Source organism: Chiloscyllium punctatum, chromosome 14 (genome assembly GCF_047496795.1).
Source record: "Chiloscyllium punctatum isolate Juve2018m chromosome 14, sChiPun1.3, whole genome shotgun sequence".
Taxonomy (NCBI): Eukaryota; Metazoa; Chordata; class Chondrichthyes; order Orectolobiformes; family Hemiscylliidae; genus Chiloscyllium; species Chiloscyllium punctatum.
The window spans coordinates 3,511,618-3,533,490 of NC_092752.1; the positions used below are offsets into that span (position 1 = coordinate 3,511,618).

A 21,873-nucleotide genomic window follows, 5' to 3' on the forward strand; every position below is an offset into this window, starting at 1 on the left:
CCCCCCTCAGCCAGCTCCCTCTTCACAAACACTGGGGCAGAGGGAAGTCGATATTTTCAGGGGAATTCCCTGTCAGTTCCTGAAGAAGGGTTACATCTGAAATGTTGACTCCTTCACCTCCTGATGCTGCCTGGCTTGCTGTGTTCTTCCAGCCTCCTGCCTGTCTGCCTTGGATTCCAGCATCTGTAGTCTTTTTGTCATTTCCTGACAGAAAGCTCATCAGGAAATCAGGGTTATCATGTGGTTGACCTTCCTGCCTGAGATTACTGTTGAATGTCCATGTGGACACTGCTGCAGTCAGAACTCAGTCAACAGAGTAAGCTGCTGTCTGTCTGTCTGTCCATCCTCACACATTGCTGCAGACAACAAAAAAGGGGACAATCCTTGGAAACACCTGCTCCGAGACAGCTTGGAAAATCAGAGATCGGCAGGTTTTATTGCAGTAAGTAAATCCCACTAACCTCTGAATGGGAAGCTCAGGGTAATTGTCTCCGATTTACTCTCTGATTCCTCTCGATTTTCAGCATGCATTGTCATGAATGAGCTTCTCTTGGATCTTTACCGTCCATTTTTTCTGCCTTAGGTAATTTAATCCCGAGACATAAGGAACTTTTCTACAAGAACCCTCTCTTCACTGGACTGCAGCTACCTGTCATCAAAGGAATTGAACTGCTTCCAACCCACTATCCCCACATTCCCTGCCTGGTGTTTGATTTGGTAAAGGTGTGTGTGTGTGATTGTGTTCGAATGAGCACAACAGAGCAATGTCTCATCGTTAACAGCACAAGTAACATTTTAACCTTTCCAACAGTGGATGATAAGGAAGGCAAATAGAATTTTGCCGTTTTATTGCTAAAGGAATAGAGTATGAAGATAGAGAATTGTTGCTGCCAAACTGTATAAGACATTAAAACATGGAACAGTACAGGCCCTTCGGCCCTCAATGTTATGCCAACCCTTTATCCTACTCTAAGATCAAACTAACCTATATACCCTTCACTGTACTATCTTCTATCTGCCTATCCAAGAGTCACTTTAGTCAGACTGCATCTGAAATATTGTATACAATTGTGGTCATCTTACTTGAGGAGGGATGTTCTGAAATATGCTCCTGAGGAAGGGTCACTGGACCTGAACCTGTAGCTGTGCTCTCTCTCCACAGATGAGTTTCTCCAGCAATTCCTGATTTTGTTTCTAATTTCTAGCATTGGACGAGATTGGATTCCATACAGTGTGGAAACAGGCCCTTCAGCCCAACAAGTCCACACCGATCCTCTGAAGAGCAACCCGCCCAGAACCATTCCCCTACATTTACCCCTGACTAATGCACCTAACATGGCCGATTCACCCTAACCTGCACATCTTTGGACTGTGGGAGGAAACTGGAGCACCCGGAGGAAACCCACGCAGACACGGGGAGAATGTGTAAACTCCACACAGACAGTTGCCCGAGGGTGGGAATTGAACCCGGGTTCCTGTTGCTGTGAGGCAGCAGTGCGAACCACTGAGCCACCGTGCTGCCACACTTTTGTTGTTTTTTTTTGATGTATTTGTATTGGAAGAAGCTCAGAGGAGGTTCACTAGCTGGTTGCAATAAAACCATTCTAGATTTCCTCCACTGAGATGAGGGGAATATCTTTTTAAGAGAGATTGAGCAGGTCAGGCCTATCCTAAGAATGAGAGGAGATCTATTGAGGGATATAAGATGCAAAAAGGGGTTGACAGAGTAGATGTAGAGAGGATGTTCCCCCTTGTGGGGTAATCTAAAACAAGAAGCCACAGTCTGAGGATTAGGGGTACAGTAGATTTAAACCAGAGATGAGGAGAAATTATTCCTCTCATGAATCTGTGGAATTCACTCCCCCAGAATGTAATGGATGCTGGGACATGGAGTAAATTAAAGGAGAACTTTGACAGATTTTTAATTAGTAATGGGTTGGACAGTGGGCAATAAAGTGGAGTTGAGGCTAAGATGAGATCAACCGTTAAATGGCAGGACAGGCTCAAGGGGCTGATGGCCTCCTCCTGCTCCTAGCTCTTATGTTATTAGGATGTGTCTGTCTGAGGTGTGAGGAGTGTATTCTCTCCAGTGCCATCCCTCTGCTGTGGAGGTGCTGGTGTTGGACTGGGGGGCACAAAAATCAGAAATCACATGACACCAGGTTATAGTCCAACAGGTTTATTTGAAAGCACAAGCTTCAAAGCACACCCCTTCATCAGGTGAAGTACACAACAGGCGGAGCTTAGAGATTTCACCTGATGAAGGGTCAGCGCTCCGAAAGCTTGTAGTTTCAAATAAACCTGTTGAACTGTAACCTGATGTTGTGTGATTTCTGACTTTGTCCCTCTGCTGGCCACAGCAGGAAATGCAGAGATTTTACTCCTTTTCTGGCAAGTCCAACTTTACATGAGGTTCAGAAGGAAAAGAAAGAAGTCCTTAAACTAGGTTTCTTCCATAGGTGAAAGAACACGTATTATTAAAGCTCAGCAAAGCTGATTAGCACACAACACTTTTCTGCATCTTTATCATTTTTCTCTCCCATTGCAAACTTTTCTCCTTTACTGTTTGTCTCTCTCTATCCCTGACCTGACTCTTATTCACCCAATTTTCTCCTCTGCCAGACCTCAGTTTATTTCTCAATCTTTTCAATCTCATCGGTTGTGGCGATTGTTAGTCCCATCACTCACTGAGATGCTGGATACTCCGCTACATCCCTCCTGGGGAGTTCCAAGCTGTTAACAGCTCACACACCCAGGCACTTACACCAGCAACAAAACCAGCCTTTAACCTGAAGGGGAAGAGCTCAGTGTGTCTCGAATGAGGGGTCACTGCTTAAACATTAAAGGTGACCCATTTAAAACAGAGATGAGATGAAATGCTGTCTCTCGTGGAGGATGATGAGCCTTTGGTAACTATTTTTCTGAAAGCTTCTGGAAAGCAAAGTCTTGGAGTATTTTTTCAATCAATGTGTCAGGGAGTTAGGGAGTTGGTGTGGAAGGTTATTGGTGTTAGGCGGGAATGAGGAGTGATCAGGTTTTCCAAAATGGTGTGGTAGGTTTGAGGGGCTGAATGGGCTATTTCCACTTCTAGTTCCTGGGCTGTACTGTCTGTACCTCATTACAATCAGGGCCATGTGCCAATCCCATGGCCAGAGTAACCAGCATCGTGGAAATATTTCGGTTTTCAATTGACTTGAAGAGTTATTTGCTTCATCTGATGGGAGATGTGGTTTCACCCAAGCGATTTTAAAAAAGACAAATGAGTTTACTGTTTGAGGTAAAACTGAATCTTCACAATGTGTGGATTGTGCAGTTCATATCATTCCTAACGGTGGTTGTATTTTCCAGAAATGTTTGCAGATAGACCCTGAGAAACGGCCCTCCTGTGCAGAGTTGCTGCAACACAATTATTTCACGGCTGATGGTTTCTCTGAAAGGTGAAGTGATACAAAATAAAGATGATTTTATGTTTATTGAGGGGGAGGCATGGCCTAGTGGTATCATTGTTAGACTATTAATCCAGAGAGCCAGGTAATGTTCTGGGGACTCAGGTGTGAATCCAGCCATGACACTTGGTGGAATTTGACTTCAAAAGCAAGCTGGAATTAAGGGTCTAATAATGACCATGAATCCACTGTTGATTGTTGGAAAAACCCACCAAACAAGCCTACTGCCCTGTGGCTGAACACTTTAACTCCCCTCCCACTCCCCCAAGGACATGGAAGAACTGGGCCTCCTCCATCGCCAAACCCTTACCACCCAACACCTGAAGGAAGAACGCCTCATTTTCTGCCTTGGAACCCTCCAACCACACAGAATCAATGTTGGTTTCACAAGTTTCCTCATTTTCCCTCCCCCACCTTATCCCAGATCCAACCCTTCAACTTGGCATCACCCTCTTGAACTGACCTACCTGTCTATCTCCCTTCCCACCTATTCGCTTCACCCTCCGCTCCGACCTATCACCATCATACCCACCTCCATCTGCCTAACGCCTTCCCAGCTACCTTTGCCCCAAACCACCCCCCCCCCCTCCCATTTATCGCTCAGCCCCCTTGGGCCACCCCATCATTCCTGATGAAGCGTTTATGTCTGAAACATCGATTTTCCTGCTCCTCGGATGCTGCCTGACCTGCTGTGCTTTTCCAGCACCACACTCTCAACTCTGATCCCCAGCATCTGCAGGCCTCACTTTCTCCCTGTTGGAAAAGCCCATCTGGTTCACTAATGTCCCTTGGGGAAGGAATCTGCCATCCTTGCCTGTTCTGACCTACATGTGACTCCAGACCCACAGCAACTTGTTGACTCTCAAATGCCCTGTGGGCAATTAGGGATGGGCAATAAATACTGGCCTGGCCAGTGACACCCTCATCCTGTGAATGAATTTTAAAAAAATTTCAAGGGGCCCAAGTTCAAAACCTGCTGCAGCAGAAGGTGGAATTTAAATTAAATTTCAAAAATAAAAATCTGGAAATAAGAATCTAGTAATGATGAATAAGAATCTAGTAATTGCCAGTTGCTGGGAAAACCCCAAGTTATTCACTAATGTCCTTCAGGTCATTTTTACCTGCTATGGCCTACATGTGACTCCAGACCCACAAACAATGGGGTTGATTCTCAGCTGCCCTCTGACCTAGCCAAACAAGTCACTCGGTTGTATCAATCATGGCAAATATTTTGTGTTTATATTCCAGAGACTCCAGGAAGTTTCAGGAAATTATAAAAAGTCTGGCAGAAAAGCAGGAACCACGAAAGATGTTGTGTTCATTTCATCTCATTTAAACAGCTCTCAGTTTTAATCTCCACCAAACCAACGCTGGAGGTGGAGTGAAAATCCTCCAATCAGATGATAAGAAACCTGCTTTGTTTTCCTGATTGGTTGTAGGAAGGATGATAGGAGAAAGTGAGGACTGCAGGAGTTTCCCACCTACCTTGGGCCCTGCAGCCAGAATCACAACGTCTGATCATTGTGAGCGGCCTCAGTATTTTCACGCAGCTGTGTTCAGGGTGTGAGCTTGAATTGAAACCAAAGGACAGGAGCAGCCATTCAGCCCGTTGTCCCTGTTACACCCTTTAGTCAGATTGTAACTGAACTCCACCTCCCTCCCCAGGGCCTCAACAAACTCGTAATCCCCTCTCACAACAAAGCTCTGTCCGTTTTCAGGTGGGCTCCCAGTCTAAGCAGCCTTTTTGGACAGTGTGAGTCACAGATTCACACTCCCCTTTGTCTGAGAGAGGGACAGCACCCCAGAGTGGCCTGGCTCCCCACCCTGCTCAGATAAAACAGTTTCTCTCTGTCGATCTTATTAAATCATTTAATCACTATAAACATCTTGACTAGCTTGTGGGCTCTTGTGGTACAGTGGTAGTGTCCCTACCCCTGTGACAGGGGATCCAGGCACTCACCTCACCTGTTCTAGAGGTGTGCTATTACAGCGCTGAACAGATATTTTTCTAACCAACCTGTTCAGTGGTATCATTAAGGTAAGCACCAATCAACCAAACCGCCCCGTGGCCCAACATTTCAACTCCCCCTCCCACTCTGCCGAGGACATCGAGGTCCTGGGCCTCCTTCACCGCCGCTCCCTCACCACCAGACGCCTGGAGGAAGAACGCCTCATCTTCCACCTCGGAACACTTCAACCCCAGGGCATCAATGTGGACTTCAACAGCTTCCTCATTTCCCCTTCCCCCACCTCACCCCAGCTCCAACCTTCCAGCTCAGTACTGCCCTCATGACCTGTCCTACCTGCCTATCTTCCTTTCTACCTATCCACTCCACCCTCTCCTCCTTGACCTATCACCTTCCTCCCCTCCCCCACTCACCCATTGTACTCTATGCTACTCTCTCCCCACCCCCACCCTCCTCTAGCTTATCTCTCCACGCTTCAGGCTCACTGCCTTTATTCCTGATGAAGGGCTTTTGCCCGAAACGTTGATTTCGCTGCTCGTTGGATGCTGCCTGAACTGCTGTGCTCTTCCAGCACCACTAATCCAGTGGTATCATTACATTACCACCTCTCCATCAGAAACCTAACATCTCTGAACAAAGAACTGCAGATGCTGTAAATCAGAAACAAAATCAGAAGTTGCTGGAAAAGCTCAGCAGGTCTGGCAGCATCGAGGCAGAGAAATCAAAGTTAACGTTTCACGTTCTGAGGAAGGGTCACACGAACAGAAACGTTCACTCTGATTTCTCTTCACAGATGCTGCCAGACCTGCTGAGCTTTTTCAGCAACTTCTGATTTTGTCACATCTCTGAACATGTTGGTTAGAAAATATTGAAACACCTTGATTCAATCATCCCTTAATCTTCCATAACTGAGGGAATGCAAAGCTATCCACCATCATATTCCTGAATAATTTGCCCTGGTTATATCTGGTGTTGGTCTCGGTAAGATGTAGACAATGGGCAGTCCACTTTAAATCCCTCTGTTCAGTCTCCCATTAACCTTATACATTCACTGGAGAAGTGAGTGACCAAGTTGCTGTTAGTTCCGGTCCACAGTCAGAATTGTTTGTGACTGAACTGCCTTGCTAATGGACATTACCTGCACTACCACTCTAACTTGCATTCATGTAGCACCTTTTGACGTGACAAGATGACACCCCCTGCACTACAGGAGCTTTACTGTGTGGAAGGCACTATAAAAAAAACAACTTGTTGTTGTTGTAGTATCATTCTCGATACTTCAAACGCAAGAACACAATGATGTTTTGTTTGATGATAACTAAGGGATAAGTATTGCTCAGGACATCAGAGAAAATTGCCGCGCTGTATCTCGAAGTTGTGCCATGAGAGTGTTTCAACACATTAGCCAGGCCCTTTGGTTTAATGTCTGATTGAAATGGGTGAGGGAGGGAAACCATTCTGAAGGATATGTCGATGGGGTCAGGCTGGAAGATGGTTGGAGATGGCTTGTATAGCACCAGCACTCAGGGGGGTTGGGCTGAATGGCCTGCTTCTCTGCTGCAAAATCTCTGTAATTTATGAAGAAGAGTTTGAACTAACTTGGTTTGAACTTGTATCTGTCACTAGGTTTACCAAGGAGCTCCGTACTCACTGTTTGAAGGACATGATAGATAATCGCCCACGATACAAGAGGTCAAAAATGACCCAGAACCACCTGGAAGAACTATTGGATGACCAGAAAAGGTCAATGACAAAGGTGGGTCAGTAACCAGCGAAGGAACTGTGTGAGCATCAACCTTAAATCTTCAATTAAACCAATCTGAGCCACTGGAAAAGATCAGCATCAACTCAGCAGATTCTTAAGGCATGGGGAGGGTGGGACTATTGTAATACTACAGCCCTCCCCCTCACAACACACCAGTGTTTGTCAGCAAAGGGTGGAGACAATATACAGGAAATTGCCAGGCAGCCAATCCCAAACCGCCCTCAGACACTCCCTCACCCCTCCCACCACCCCCCCTCCCCACACCCCCCCCCCCCACCCCCCGCCCCACCGCAGAGACACACTGATCCACAGAACTCCGACAGTGAGGAAGCTGACCATTCAGCCCATCATTACTGCCCCAGTTCTAGTCCCTTGGGCCAACCTCCAGCATTTCCCCACACCCCTGTGCAGCATAACTCTCCAAATCACATCCAATAATCAGTATCCCACCAACCTTCCAGCACAGGAATATAATAACCTCATATATAAACCCTCATCAATAATCCTATAATAGCCTCATATATAAACCCTAATCAATTATCCAATAATAACCTCAAATATAAACCCTCATCAATAATCAAATAATAACCTCATATATAAACCGTCATCAGTAATTCTATAATGACCTCATATATAAACCCTCATTAAAAACTCTATAATAACCTCATATATAAACCCGCATCAATAACTCTATAATAACCTCATATATAAACCATCATCAATAATCCTATAATGACCTCATATATAAACCTGCATCGATAATCCAATAATAACCTCAAATATAAACCCTCATCAATAACTCTATAATAACCTCACATATAAACCCGCATCAATAACTCTATAATAACCTCATATATAAACCATCATCAATAATCCTATAATGACCTCATATATAAACCTGCATCGATAATCCAATAATAACCTCAAATATAAACCCTCATCAATAACTCTATAATAACCTCACATATAAACCCACATCAATAACTCTATAATAACCTCATATATAAACCATCATCAATAATCCTATAATAACATAGAACATAGAACAGTACAGCACAGAACAGGCCCTTCAGCCCACGATGTTGTGCCGACCACTAATCTTCATGTATGCACCCTTAAATTTCTGTGACCATTGTCCAGTAGTCACTTAAATGTCCCTAATGACCTCGCTTCCACAACTGCTGCTGGCAATGCATTCCATGCTCTCACAACTCTCTGTGTAAAGAACCCGCCTCTGACATCCCCTCTATACTTTCCTCCAACCAGCTTCAAACTATGACCCCTTGTGTTAGTCATTTCTGCCCTGGGAAATAGTCTCTGGCTATCGACTCTATCTATGCCTCTCATTATCTTGTATACCTCAATTAGGTCCCCTCTCCTCCTCCTTTTCTCCAATGAAAAATGTCTGAGCTCAGTCAACCTCTCTGCATAAGATAAGCCCTCCATTCCAGGCAGCATCCTGGTAAACCTCCTCTGAACCCTCTCCAAAGCATCCACATCTTTCCTATAATAGGGTGACCAGAACTGGATGCAGTATTCCAAGTGCGGTCTAACCAAAGTTTTATAGAGCTACAACAAGATCTCATGACTCTTAAACTCAATCCCCCTGTTAATGAAAGCCAAAACACCATATGCTTTCTTAACAACCCTGTCGACTTGGGTGGCCATTTTAAGGGATCTATGTACCTGCACACCAAGATCCCTCTGTTCCTCCACACTGCCAAGAATCCTATCCTTAATCCTGTACTCAGTTTTCAAATGCGACCTTCCAAAATGCATCACCTCTCATTTATCCAGGTTGAACTCCATCTGCCACCTCTCAGCCCATCTCTGCATCCTGTCAATGTCCCGCTGCAGCCTACAACAGCCCTCTATACCGTCAACGACACCTCCAACCTTTGTGTTGTCTGCAAACTTGCTGACCCATCCTTCAATCCCCTCATCCAAGTCATTAATAAACATTACAAACAACAGAGGCCCAAGGACAGAGCCCTGTGGAACACCACTCACCACAGACTTCCAGGCAGAATATCTTCCTTCTACTACCACTCGCTGTCTTCTGTTGGCCAGCCAATTCTGTATCCAGACAGCTATATTCCCCGGAATCCCATTCCTCCTGACCTTCTGAATGAGCCGACCATGAGGAACCTTATCAAATGCCTTGCTGATGTCATATATAAACCCACATCGATAGTCCTATAATGACTTCATATATAAACCCTCATCAATAACTCTATAATAACCTCATATATAAAGCCGCATCGATAATCCAATCATAACCTCATATGAACACTAATCAGTAATGATGTTAGAGCCTGTTGTAGATATACACAAATATATGAGCTGTAATCAGTAAGGTGATTATCGAATACTTGTCAGCTCGAGTTGAACACGATCAATACTGTTAGGGAGATAAACACATCAGGGAGTGGGACATAATGGAATCTGCTGATTGGCTGAGATGGGGCTGGTGTGATTGGAGTCAAATATCTCAAAACCAATTTTAATAGATCATTCGAAAGGGTAATATTAATGGGATGGCGTTTGCATGCAGGGTGACTGTAAGCCTACCAGCTCTTGCGGATATTAAAGACGAAATTGGACTATAGAGAAACGTGAATTCAGGAGATTATTTTCTGAATTCCCAAAGGAGTCACTATCATCAACAGGTCTCTATATTAGTGAGTTTTGAGAAGATTTGTAGCTCAGGTTGATGAAGGTTTGCTCGCTGAGCTGGAAGGTTCATTTTCAGACATTTCGTCACCATTCTAGGTAGCATCTTCAGTGAGTTTCCAGATGAAGCACTGATGGTATAGCTGCTTTTTATTTCTGTGTTTGGGTTTCCTTGGGTTGACGATGTCATTTCCTACGGGGAGGTCATTTCCTCTGGTGGCATCATTTCCTGTTCTTTTTCTCAGGTGAGTGGTAAATGGGATCCTAGTCAATGTGTTTGTTGATAGAGTTCTGGTTGGAATGTCAAGTTTATAGGAATTCTCATGGGTGTCTCTGGTTTGTCCCAGTAAGCAAACCTACATCCAGGTCTTCATGTGTATTCATAAATGTGAACGACTGTATTCACAGAGTAATGAGACAAGAATACATAGGAGTGAAGTGAGACCATTCGGCCCATTGAGTATGCTCCACCATTCAATCATATTGTGACTGATCTGATCGTCCTCAACTCCACTTTAGTATCTTCTCCCAATAACCCTTGATTCCCTTCTGCACTAAGGAACTTCATAGATTTATGACTGTCTGAGAGGAAATTCCGACAAATCCCTGTCTGAAATTACATCACATGGTTAGAATACAGAAGAAGCCATTTAACTCATTGAGTTCATGCTACCCCCTCTGAAAGAACATTGTCTCTCATCTCACTCCCACCCTCAGTACTGCACCTTCTTCCTTTTCACACAGTGATCCAATTCCTCTTCGGATGCCCCAAGTGAACTTTCCTCCCCCACACTCTCAGACAGTCCATCCCAGACCCTAACCACTGCCTGTCCCACACTCTCAGACAGTCCATCCCAGACCCTAACCACTGCCTCCCCCACACTCTCAGACAGTCCATCCCAGACCCTAACCACTGCCTTCCCCACGCTCTCAGACAGTCCATCCCAGACCCTAACCACTGCCTCCCCCACACTCTCAGACAGTCCATCCCAGACCCTAACCACTGCCTGTCCCACACTCTCAGACAGTCCATCCCAGACCCTAACCCCTGCCTGTCCCACACTCTCAGACAGTCCATTCCAAACCCTAACCACTGCCTCCCCCACACTCTCAGACAGTCCATCCCAGACCCTAACCACTGCCTCCCCCACACTCTCAGACAGTCCATCCCAGACCCTAACCCCTGCCTCCCCCACACTCTCAGACAGTCCATCCCAGACCCTAACCCCTGCCTCCCCCACACTCTCAGATAGGCCATCCCAGACCCTAACCACTGCCTCCCCCACACTCTCAGACAGTCCATTCCAGACCTTAACCACTGCCTCCCCCACACTCTCAGACAGTCCATTCCAAACCCTAACCACTGCCTCCCCCACACTCTCAGACAGTCCATTCCAAACCCTAACCACTGCCTGCCTCACACTCTCAGATGGTCCATTCCAGACCTTAACCACTGCCTCCCCCACACTCTCAGACAGTCCATCCCAGACCCTAACCCCTGCCTCCCCCACACTCTCAGACAGTCCATCCCAGACCCTAACCCCTGCCTCCCCCACACTCTCAGACAGTCCATTCCAGACCTTAACCACTGCCTCCCCCACACTCTCAGACAGTCCATCCCAGACCCTAACCACTGCCTCCCCCACACTCTCAGACAGTCTATCCCAGACCCTAACCACTGCCTCCCCCACACTCTCAGACAGTCCATTCCAAACCCTAACCACTGCCTCCCCCACACTCTCAGACAGTCCATCCCAGACCCTAACCACTGCCTCCCCCACACTCTCAGACAGTCCATTCCAAACCCTAACCACTGCCTCCCCCACACTCTCAGACAGTCCATCCCAGACCCTAACCCCTGCCTCCCCCACACTCTCAGACAGTCCATTCCAAACCCTAACCACTGCCTCCCCCACACTCTCAGACAGTCTATCCCAGACCCTAACCACTGCCTCCCCCACACTCTCAGACAGTCCATCCCAGACCCTAACCACTGCCTCCCCCACACTCTCAGACAGTCCATCCCAGACCCTAACCACTGCCTCCCCCACACTCTCAGACAGTCCATCCCAGACCCTAACCACTGCCTCCCCCACACTCTCAGACAGTCCATCCCAGACCCTAACCACTGCCTCCCCCACACTCTCAGACAGTCCATCCCAGACCCTAACCCCTGCCTCCCCCACACTCTCAGACAGTCCATCCCAGACCCTAACCACTGCCTCCCCCACACTCTCAGACAGTCCATCCCAGACCCTAACCCCTGCCTCCCCCACACTCTCAGACAGTCCATTCCAAACCCTAACCACTGCCTCCCCCACACTCTCAGATGGTCCATCCCAGACCCTAACCACTGCCTCCCCCACACTCTCAGACAGTCCATCCCAGACCCTAACCCCTGCCTCCCCCACACTCTCAGACAGTCCATCCCAGACCCTAACCCCTGCCTCCCCCACACTCTCAGACAGTCCATTCCAAACCCTAACCACTGCCTCCCCCACACTCTCAGACAGTCCATTCCAAACCCTAACCACTGCCTCCCCCACACTCTCAGACAGTCCATCCCAGACCCTAACTACTGCCTCCCCCACACTCTCAGACAGTCCATCCCAGACCCTAACCACTGCCTCCCCCACACTCTCAGACAGTCCATCCCAGACCCTAACCCCTGCCTGTCCCACACTCTCAGATGGTCCATTCCAGAGTGAAATCTGTTTCTCTTCAGGTCACTGTTGCGTCTTTTGCCAATTTCCTGGAACACGTTCCCTCTTATTTCTTGATCCTTCCACCAAGAACACTTTTTTCTTCCATTATCAGGCTCCTTGTAATTTTGAAAACCGCAGTCACACCTTCTCACCACCCCCCACCCCCATCCTGTTTCCATGGTGAACAGTCTGGGCCAGTCCCATTGATCCAGGTGAGTGAAGATCCTGATCCTTGGAGCCACCTTGGTGACAGTGTCTTGTGCTGGTTTTGTTTGTCTATGTTACAGCTTCTTGGAAAACAGGAGGAACATGTTGACCCAAGGAGCAAGGAGGATAAATCTGATGGTAAACTACCCAAAGCAAGAATCTCACACATGGTATTGGAGAAAGCTGACCGGTCGGAGAGAGTGTTGAGTGACTCCTGTGAAAATCTGGTTAATATTGGCAGCTCCCAGGGCTTATTGTCAAGTAAGGTCGTGTCTCAAGACCCAGGCCAAGAGCACAAGTCCATCTCTGATCGTTCAAAGTCACCAGCCAACACCAATATTCCTCCAATCACTCTGGCCACTTCCATCCTCACCTGCAGCACTCTCCTGAGCTCTGGGATCGGCCTGTCTGACCAACACCGCTTCGTGTGAGTCCAATCGCGCACACACAACCCTCCGAGACTGTTCACAAGTTTCAATTTGCAGCTGAAATAGGGAAACAGAAGGAGGTTTCCCTCTCAAACTCTCAGTTAGAACCTTCTGACGTGCCCCAGTGAGATCGGCGTTGTCCAACCCAGCTCAGGCCTCCATTAGAAACCTGGACTGGGGCTCAGTCTCAATGTGAGGAATGATATCGAGGAGCCACTGTCAGACTGGGGTGGGCACAGTGAAAAATCACACAGCACCACATTATAATCCAGCAGATTTCTTTGGAAGCACTAGCTTTCGGAGCACTTCATCAGGTTGATGAAGGAGCAGCGCTCCAAAAGCTAGTGCTTCCAAATAAACCTGCTGGACTATAACCTGATGCTGTGTGATTTTTAAGTTAAATGTGAGAGACAGTGCAGGGCAAGTGCAAGTGATTCAATGGCCTGTTGTCTGTGACTGCCCCTTGCCTTATTGAAACCAAGCAGGAGAGAGATGGAAATAAACGGGAATACTGTGGCTTCCCAGGATCGGAAGTGAAGGCAGTAAGTGTCAGAGAATCCTGGCAGGTCACTGTGGAGAGGGATGGTGCAGGAGATAAGAAGCTGCAAACTCACTGAGAATTTCAGACTGAACCCCACTGAGAACCCACCTTGGAGTTCAGGTCACAGTCTGATAGGTCACCCGTGACAGGGGTTACTGACGGGCAATGTTGTATCATTCAAATACAAACTGGGATCTTCCCTTCCCCTCCCCCAGGGTTCAGAACAAGATGAAGAAACAAGTGAACTCTGTGAGAAAGCTGCCCCAGCCTTTGGCACCCAATCTCTTCAGCCTCTGTTTAAGCACCAAGGTAGGTTCAACTCAATCCAGGCACTCACTCAGTCTGGGGGGGGGGGAGGGGGGAGGGAGGGAAATGTCTTCAAATCCCCAAAACTGTCCCGATCCTACAAGTGCCGGACTCTCCCCGATTCTCAGAACATTGGTCTCACTGACCGCCCTCCAACTGACTGGCCATTTCAGCTGCACCCACATTGCTGTGGGTCTGGAGTCACGTGTAGGCCAGACTGGGTAAGGGCGGCAGATTTCCTGCCCCAAAGGGCATTGGTGAAGCAGCTGGATTTGAACAGCAATTGATGATTGTTTCATCACAAGGACAAGATTTTAATTCATTGCGTATCCCTCCCATGAGCAGCTGTGATTGGATTTGAACCCATTTCCTGAGAGCATTATCTCAGAATCACTGAACCAATTGCCCACGGCACCATCATCACAGCATTGTCCCACCAGCTGCCACCATTTTCCCAAGCACTAGCCCCTATTATCCTCCTCAGCCAATTTCCTGGACCCTACACTCTGCACCCCCCTCCCAAAAGCCGCCTCCTTCTCCCTCTCTCTCCCTGCCCTAAAAACATTCCTGAAAATCTTACTACTTTCATTTAGCAATTGACTGTCAATCCCAATATCTATGTTACTGGCTCCGTGTCAAGCTCAGACTCCCAGGAAGTTGCTATATGAAGGAAGGTTGTTGTTGTCAGCTGTATACCTATGCACTGAAATCCCTGCCTCCCGTTCATTGTCTTGTGTCAATAAGAGAATAAACAGCTCAGTGTTTCTGCTGCACAGACAGAGCCCCTTTCCGGCATTGTTAACAGATAACTCTGTGTACAGACTGAGCTGTCATTGACTCACTCCTGCCTGTTCCAGACACTAACAGGCAGGGTCTTACAGTCACACATAGGGTCGAGGTACAAAATGAATATTTTGCTTCAGTCATTACCAAATTAGAAGATGATGATAATGGCCCAGTTGAATATGAGGGTGCTGAGCAATTGAGCAGGATAGTGATAAAGAATGGGAGGTTATAAAGGCCCCGCACAGACCCCACTGTCACTATCCCCACCCCCCAGAACCCCGAGGGGAACACTACCCCTACTCATGCCTCCACCCCCATTCCCCCCACCATCACACCCACTCCAGTTACAGGAACTGCCCCCACTCCCAGCTCTACACCCACATCAGATCCCAGCTCCCGGCCCTGCTGAGTTTTCACTCTTCCCCTAGACCTCCCCCTCACTGAGGACGAACGATCAGTCCTCAGCAAAGGACTCACCTTCATCCCCCTCCGTCCACGCATCAATGAATTTAATACACGCCGTGATGTCGAACAATTCTTCCGTCGCCTCCGCCTCCGAGCTTACTTTCACAATCAGGACTCCCGCCCACCTTCTGAGGACCCCTTCGCCCACCTCCAACACACTGCATCCACCTGGACACCCCGCACTGGCCTATTACCTGCCCTCGACCTCTTCATTTCCAACTGCCGCCAGGACATTAACCGCCTCAACCTGTCTACCTCCCTCCCCCCACTCCAACCTCTCACCCTCACAACGCGCAGCCCTCCAATCCCACTGCTCCAATCCCAACCTCACTATCAAGCCAGCGGATAAAGGGGGCGCAGTGGTAGTCTGGCGCACTGACCTCTACACCACTGAAGCCAAACGTCAACTCGAGGACACCTCTTCCTACTGCCCCTTTGACCATGACCCCACCTCCCATCACCAAACCATCATCTCCCAGACCATACAGAACCTCATCACCTCAGGAGATCTCCCACCCACAGCTTCCAACCTCATAGTCCGGGACCCCTGCACTGCCCGGTTCTACCTCCTTCCCAAGATCCACAAGCCTGACCACCCTGGCCGACCCATTGTCTCAGCATGCTCCTGCCCCACTGAACTCATCTCTACCTACCTCGACACTGTCCTATCCCCCCTAGTCCAGGAACTCCCCACATACGTTCAAGACACCACCCACGCCCTCCACCTCCTCCAAGACTTCCGTTTCCCTGGCCCCCAACGCCTCATCTTCACCATGGATATCCAATCCCTCTACACCTCCATCCGCCATGACCAGGGCCTCCAAGCCCTCCGTTTTTTCCTCTCCAGACATCCCCAACAGTACCCTTCCACTGACACTCTCATTCGTTTGGCCGAACTGGTCCTCACCCTTAACAATTTCTCCTTTGAATCCTCCCACTTCCTCCAGACCAAAGGCATAGCCATGGGCACACGTAGGGGCCCCAGCTATGCCTGTCTCTTTGTTGGCTATGTAGAACAGTTGATCTTGCGTAATTACACCAGCACCACTTCCCACCTCTTCCTCCGCTACATTGATGACTGCATTGGTGCCACCTCGTGCTCCTACGAGGAGGTTGAGCAATTCATCAACTTCACCAACACATTCCACCCTGACCTTAAATTTACCTGGACCATCTCTGACACCTCCCTCCCCTTCCTGGACCTCTCCATCTCCATTAATGACGACCGACTTGACACTGACATTTTTTACAAACCCACCGACTCCCACAGCTACCTGGATTACACCTCTTCCCACCCTACCTCTTACAAAAATGCCATCCCATATTCCCAATTCCTCCGCCTCAGCCATATCTGCTCCCAAGAGGACCAGTTCCACCACAGAACACACCAGATGGCCTCCTTCTTTAGAAACCGCAATTTCCCTTCCCACGTGGTTAAAGATGCCCTCCAACGCATCTCGTCTACGTCCCGCACCTCCGCCCTCAGACCCCACCCCTCCAACCGTAACAAGGACAGAACGCCCCTGGTGCTCACCTTCCACCCTACCAACCTTCGCGTAAACCAAATCATCCGCCAACATTTCCGCCACCTCCAAACGGACCCCACCACCAGGAATATATTTCCCTCCCCACCCCTTTCCGCCTTGCGCAAAGACCGTTCCCTCCGTGACTACCTGGTCAAGTCCACACCCCCCCTACAACCCATTCTGGCACTTTCCCCTGCCACCGCAGGAACTGTAAAACCTGCGCCCACACCTCCTCCCTCACCTCGATCCAAGGCCCTAAAGGAGCCTCCCACATCCATCAAAGTTTTACTTGCACATCCACTAATAGCATTTATTGTATCCGTTGCTCCCGATGCGGTCTCCTCTACATTGGGGAGACTGTGCACCTCCTAGCAGAGCGCTTTAGGGAACATCTCCGGGACACCCACACCAATCAACCACAACGCCCCGTGTCCCAACATTTCAACTCCCCCTCCCACTCTGCCGAGGACATGGAGGTCCTGGGCCTCCTTCACCGCTGTTCCCTCACCACCAGATGCCTGGAGGAAGAACGCCTCATCTTCCGCCTCGGAACACTTCAACCCCAGGGCATCAATGTGGCCTTCAACAGTTTCCTCATTTCCCCTTCCCCCACCTCACCCTAGTTCTAAACTTCCAGCTCAGCACTGTCCCCATGACTTGTCCGGACTTGTCCTACCTGCCTATCTCCTTTTCCACCTATCCACTCCACCCTCTCCTCCCTGACCTATCACCTTCATCCCCTCCCCCACTCACCCATTGTACTCTATGCTGCTCTCTCCCCACCCCCACCCTCCTCTAGCTTATCTCTCCACGCTTCAGGCTCACTGCCTTTATTCCTGATGAAGGGCTTTTGCCCGAAACGTTGATTTCACTGCTCCTTGGATGCTGCCTGAACTGCTGTGCTCTTCCAGCACCACTAATCCAGAATCTGGTTTCCAGCATCTGCAGTCATTGTTTTGAGCAGGTTATAAAGGCTGGCAGCACACCAGGTAGAGACATCTCCAGGCTCAGACGGGATATATCCAAGATTGCTGAGAGAGGCAAGCAAGCCAATCACATTGACATCAATTTTCCAGGCCTGACTGAACACAGGATTAATCCCAGGGAACTGGAGGATTGCAAATGGGACAACTTTGTTTAAGAAAAAGGATAAAAGGTAACGCAGGAAACTGTCAGCTTGATGTAAATACAGCAGCTGGAAAACTGATGAAGGCCATAATACAGGGTAATGTATCTCAGGTACACTCAGAGAAAAACAAGTTAATACTAGACAGTCCCAGTGGCTTTGTGAAGGACAGGTCACACTTGACAACTTTAATTGAGTTCTTTGACCAGGTGACACAGATAGTGGATGGGGGTGGTGCTGTGGGTGTTAAATATTGGAACATTCAGAAAGCATTTGATACAGTGCAGGTTGTTTGGAAAATTTGAAATGTTTGGGAGTGATGGGTCTTTGACAGCATGGATCAGAAGTTAGCTAGAAGGTAGGAGACAGGGGGGGTGAGTACAGTTGGACATTTCTCAGACTGGGAACAAGCTGAAAGTGGTGTTGCCCAGGGATTGGTGCTTTTTCTGATTCACATGAATAATTTGGAGATGGGTGTTGAGAGAAAAGTCTCTAAATTTGCAGATGAGACTAAGCTGGGGAGAATAGTAAATTGTGAGGGTGTCATGGAGAGATTTCAGAGGGACACTGACAATCTAGCCAAATGGGTAAACGCCTGACAGATGAGTTTCAATGGAGAGAAATGGAAGGTATTGCATTTTGTTAGAAGAAACACAGACAGACAATACACACTCAATGGTACAACTTGTGAGGGGAGTACAGGAGCAGAGGGACTTTAGGGTTCATGTACATAATTCTCTGCAGGTAGCCAGGCAAGGTGAATCTGTTGTTAGGAAGACTTATAGGATCCTTAGGTTTATAAATAGAGGCCTGGAGTAAAAAAGTAAAGAAATGGTGCTACATCTCTCCAAATCATTGGTCAGGCCACATTTGGAGTATTGTGTTTGGTTCCAGGCACCTTAGTTAAGGAAGGATGTTAAAGCCCTGAGAAAGTATAAAGGAGATTAACTAGAATCTGATCAGGAATGGAGGATTTTAGATACAAAGAAAGATGACAGAAATTGGGTTTATTCTCCTTGGAGCAGAGGTGACCTCATCAAGGTGTTCAAAATTATGAACAATTTTAACAGGGGAAGGAAGGATATTTGTTTCCACTAGTGTGTATGTCAGTAACTAGGAAATCACCATTTCAAGATTGTCAACAATGAGAGCTAGGAGTGAGATGAGGAGAAATTTCTTTACTCAGAGAGTTGTTAGCATTTGGAAAGCGCTGCCTGGAGGAGTAGTGGAGGCAGATTCTATCGGGGATTTCAAAAGGCAGCTGAATAAAGATTGTAAAATGATGAAGTTAAAGGGCTACAGAGATAGGGCTCAAGAATGGGACTAGCTTGGTAGTTCAATTTGTAGCTGGGACAGACACAATGGGTTGAAAGGCCTCTTTCTGTACTATAAGATGCTGTTTAATTCTGCAGTGCCACAGGCCAGTTTACAATGTGGACTCTGCTGACACTTGCTGGTAAGATCCAGTATTGCATGTGCTGATGCTTTGTGATACTGTTCAGATTTGACTACCTCAACAACTTGCATTTATATATCACCTTTAACATTGCACCAAAGCTTGAAATCCTGCTGGAGGGTTCTTTCACACTGTGAGTCACATAAGGAGAAATTGGAGCAGGTGTTCACAACCTGGGGTTAAAGAAGGAGATTTTATTGAGTATTGTGCACGAGGAAAAAGAGAGGAGACACGGAAGGAAAAAGTTGGGGGGGGGTGGGGTGAGGAGAGAGTAAGAGACAGAGCGAGACGGGGAGAGTGAGGCAGAAAGGTTTAAGGAGGGAATTGCAAAGCTTAGATCAAGACAGCTGAGGACATGTCCATCTTGATTGAAATAAAGGGTGCACAAGAATTAGAGGAGGGAAGGGAGGGGGTGTAGGGGCTGAAGGGGGTTACAGAGATAGGGAGGGGGTGTAGGGGCTGGAGGGGGTTACAGAGATAGGGAGGGGGTGTAGGGGCTGGAGGGGGTTACAGAGATAGGGAGGGGGTGTAGGGGCTGGAGGGGGTTACAGAGATAGGGAGGGGGTGTAGGGGCTGGAGGGGGTTACAGAGATAGGGAGGGGGTGTAGGGGCTGGAGGGGGTTACAGAGATAGGGAGGGGGTGTAGGGGCTGGAAGGGGTTACAGAGATAGGGAGGGGTATAGGGGCTGGAGGGGGTTACAGAGATAGGGAGGGGGTGTAGGGGCTGGAGGGGGTTACAGAGATAGGGAGGGGGCGTAGGGGCTGGAGGGGGTTACAGAGATAGGGAGGGGGTGTAGGGGCTGGAGGGGGTTACAGAGATAGGGAGGGGGTGTAGGGACTGGAGGGAGTGACAGAGATTGGGAATGGAGCTGGAGTGTGTCGGGTTGTTAGATTTTTGAGTTCTGAAGATCTGGTGAGTTAATTTCCCACAACATTGTAGGAAACCTTACTGTGAATTGCCTCAGCCTTGAAGCTGCCAAATCCACTTTAAATGTGCAGAATATCACAGCATTCTGTGGATCTTTTTTCTTGTTCTCTTTTCAAAGCGATTGTTAGTTTGATAAATTACTGCTGTGGTCAGTCATTCTGGTGAGAGTGTTTCTTGTTTGTTCAGGATAGGGCTACATATGCAGTACCTCATTCTGCCAGCAAGTGGCGCTGAAACCACAAATTATTGGGGATCTGGGAGACATGGTCCAGCAGATAAAGAGGCCCTTCAGCCCATCGTATGGACACTGCTCATCAAACACCTGTCTATTCTCATCCCTTTTTACAACATTTGGCGTTTTGTGTTATAGCATAACAACTGCACATCTAAATCCTTCTTCAATGTGATGAGGGTTTCTGTCTCTCCCACCCTTACAGGCAGTGAGTTCCAGACTGCACCCCCCCCACCCCCCCAACTCTCCCACCCCCGGGTGAGAAAGGGTTTCCTCACATCCCCTCGAAACCTCCTGCCTCTTCCCTTATATCTGTATCCCTAGTCATTTAACCCTCATCTATCTCTGACCCCCAGGATTCTGTCCCCCTCATCCTTCTGTGCTCTCAGGGAAATAACCCCGGCCTCTCTCGTCTCTCTCCATCGCTGAATCGCTCCATCCCAGGCAACATCCTGGGGAATCTCCTCCACACACCCTCCAGTGCAACCACATCCTTCCTATAGTGCGGATGCAGAATTGCTCAGAGTGCTCCAGCTGTGTCCTAATGAGTGTTATATACAGCTCCATTATAACCTCCCTGCTCTTATATTCAATGTTTTGTCGAAGAAACTCAAGTGTCTTATAACCTTCTTAACCACCTTATCGATCTGTCCTGTAGTCTTCATGGATTTATCGACATGTACACCTGGGTCCTCTGATCCTTTCTCCTTCCCAGGGTCCTTCTGTTCAGTGTGTACCCCCTTGTCTTGTTAATACTCCCAAGCGTTACCCTACAGTTTACAAGGGTCCCCATTCCCCTTCTAAGTGCCTGTACCTGGTCCTGTGGGCTGGAGCACTCTGATCCATCGCTGCTTGTATTTAGAGCCGTGATGCCTCTCCCAGTAGCACAGCCGGCAGTCCAGATCACCTGGTCAATTCCAGCTGAGGCCTCGAGGCGACCTCTCTGTTCTCTGGGTGGTGAATGGGTAAGGGGTAGTCAGTGTGGGTGGAGAGCTCCCTCGCTCCATTTCCCCTCCTTCATCCAGGGGGGGATCCTCTTCATGCACTGTCCCTCCACCCCTGACCCTCCTGTTGATGGAAACAGCTTCTCCCTGACACCCCGCAGGATTCTCAATGCTCAATTAAACCCCCCGTTAGCCTCTGCTTTAAGAAAACTCGCAGCGACTTCAGTTTCTCCTTGGACCTAACCCACAGCCGGAAAACTGTGAACTGTTCTGGACCCTGAATCTTGAGAAGTCATTAGAGACAGTCCCGAGAAGGTTCACTCAGCTGACCCAGGGTACAGAGAGTCTGTTTTATGAGGAGAGGGTGAGCAG

General features: G+C 48.3%; 1 protein-coding gene across 1 annotated transcript in view; it reads left to right on the top strand.

The window, feature by feature from the left end:
- The window catches only part of LOC140485546 (cyclin-dependent kinase-like 2), a 65,614-nt gene that overhangs the window by 32,313 nt on the left and 11,428 nt on the right, over positions 1–21,873 (top strand). The window contains exons 6-10 of the mRNA XM_072583762.1: positions 584–723; positions 3,349–3,437; positions 7,040–7,169; positions 12,844–13,190; positions 13,948–14,041. Coding sequence (XP_072439863.1) covers positions 584–723; positions 3,349–3,437; positions 7,040–7,169; positions 12,844–13,190; positions 13,948–14,041 — 800 coding nt within the window. The remainder of the gene's footprint in view (positions 1–583; positions 724–3,348; positions 3,438–7,039; positions 7,170–12,843; positions 13,191–13,947; positions 14,042–21,873) is intronic.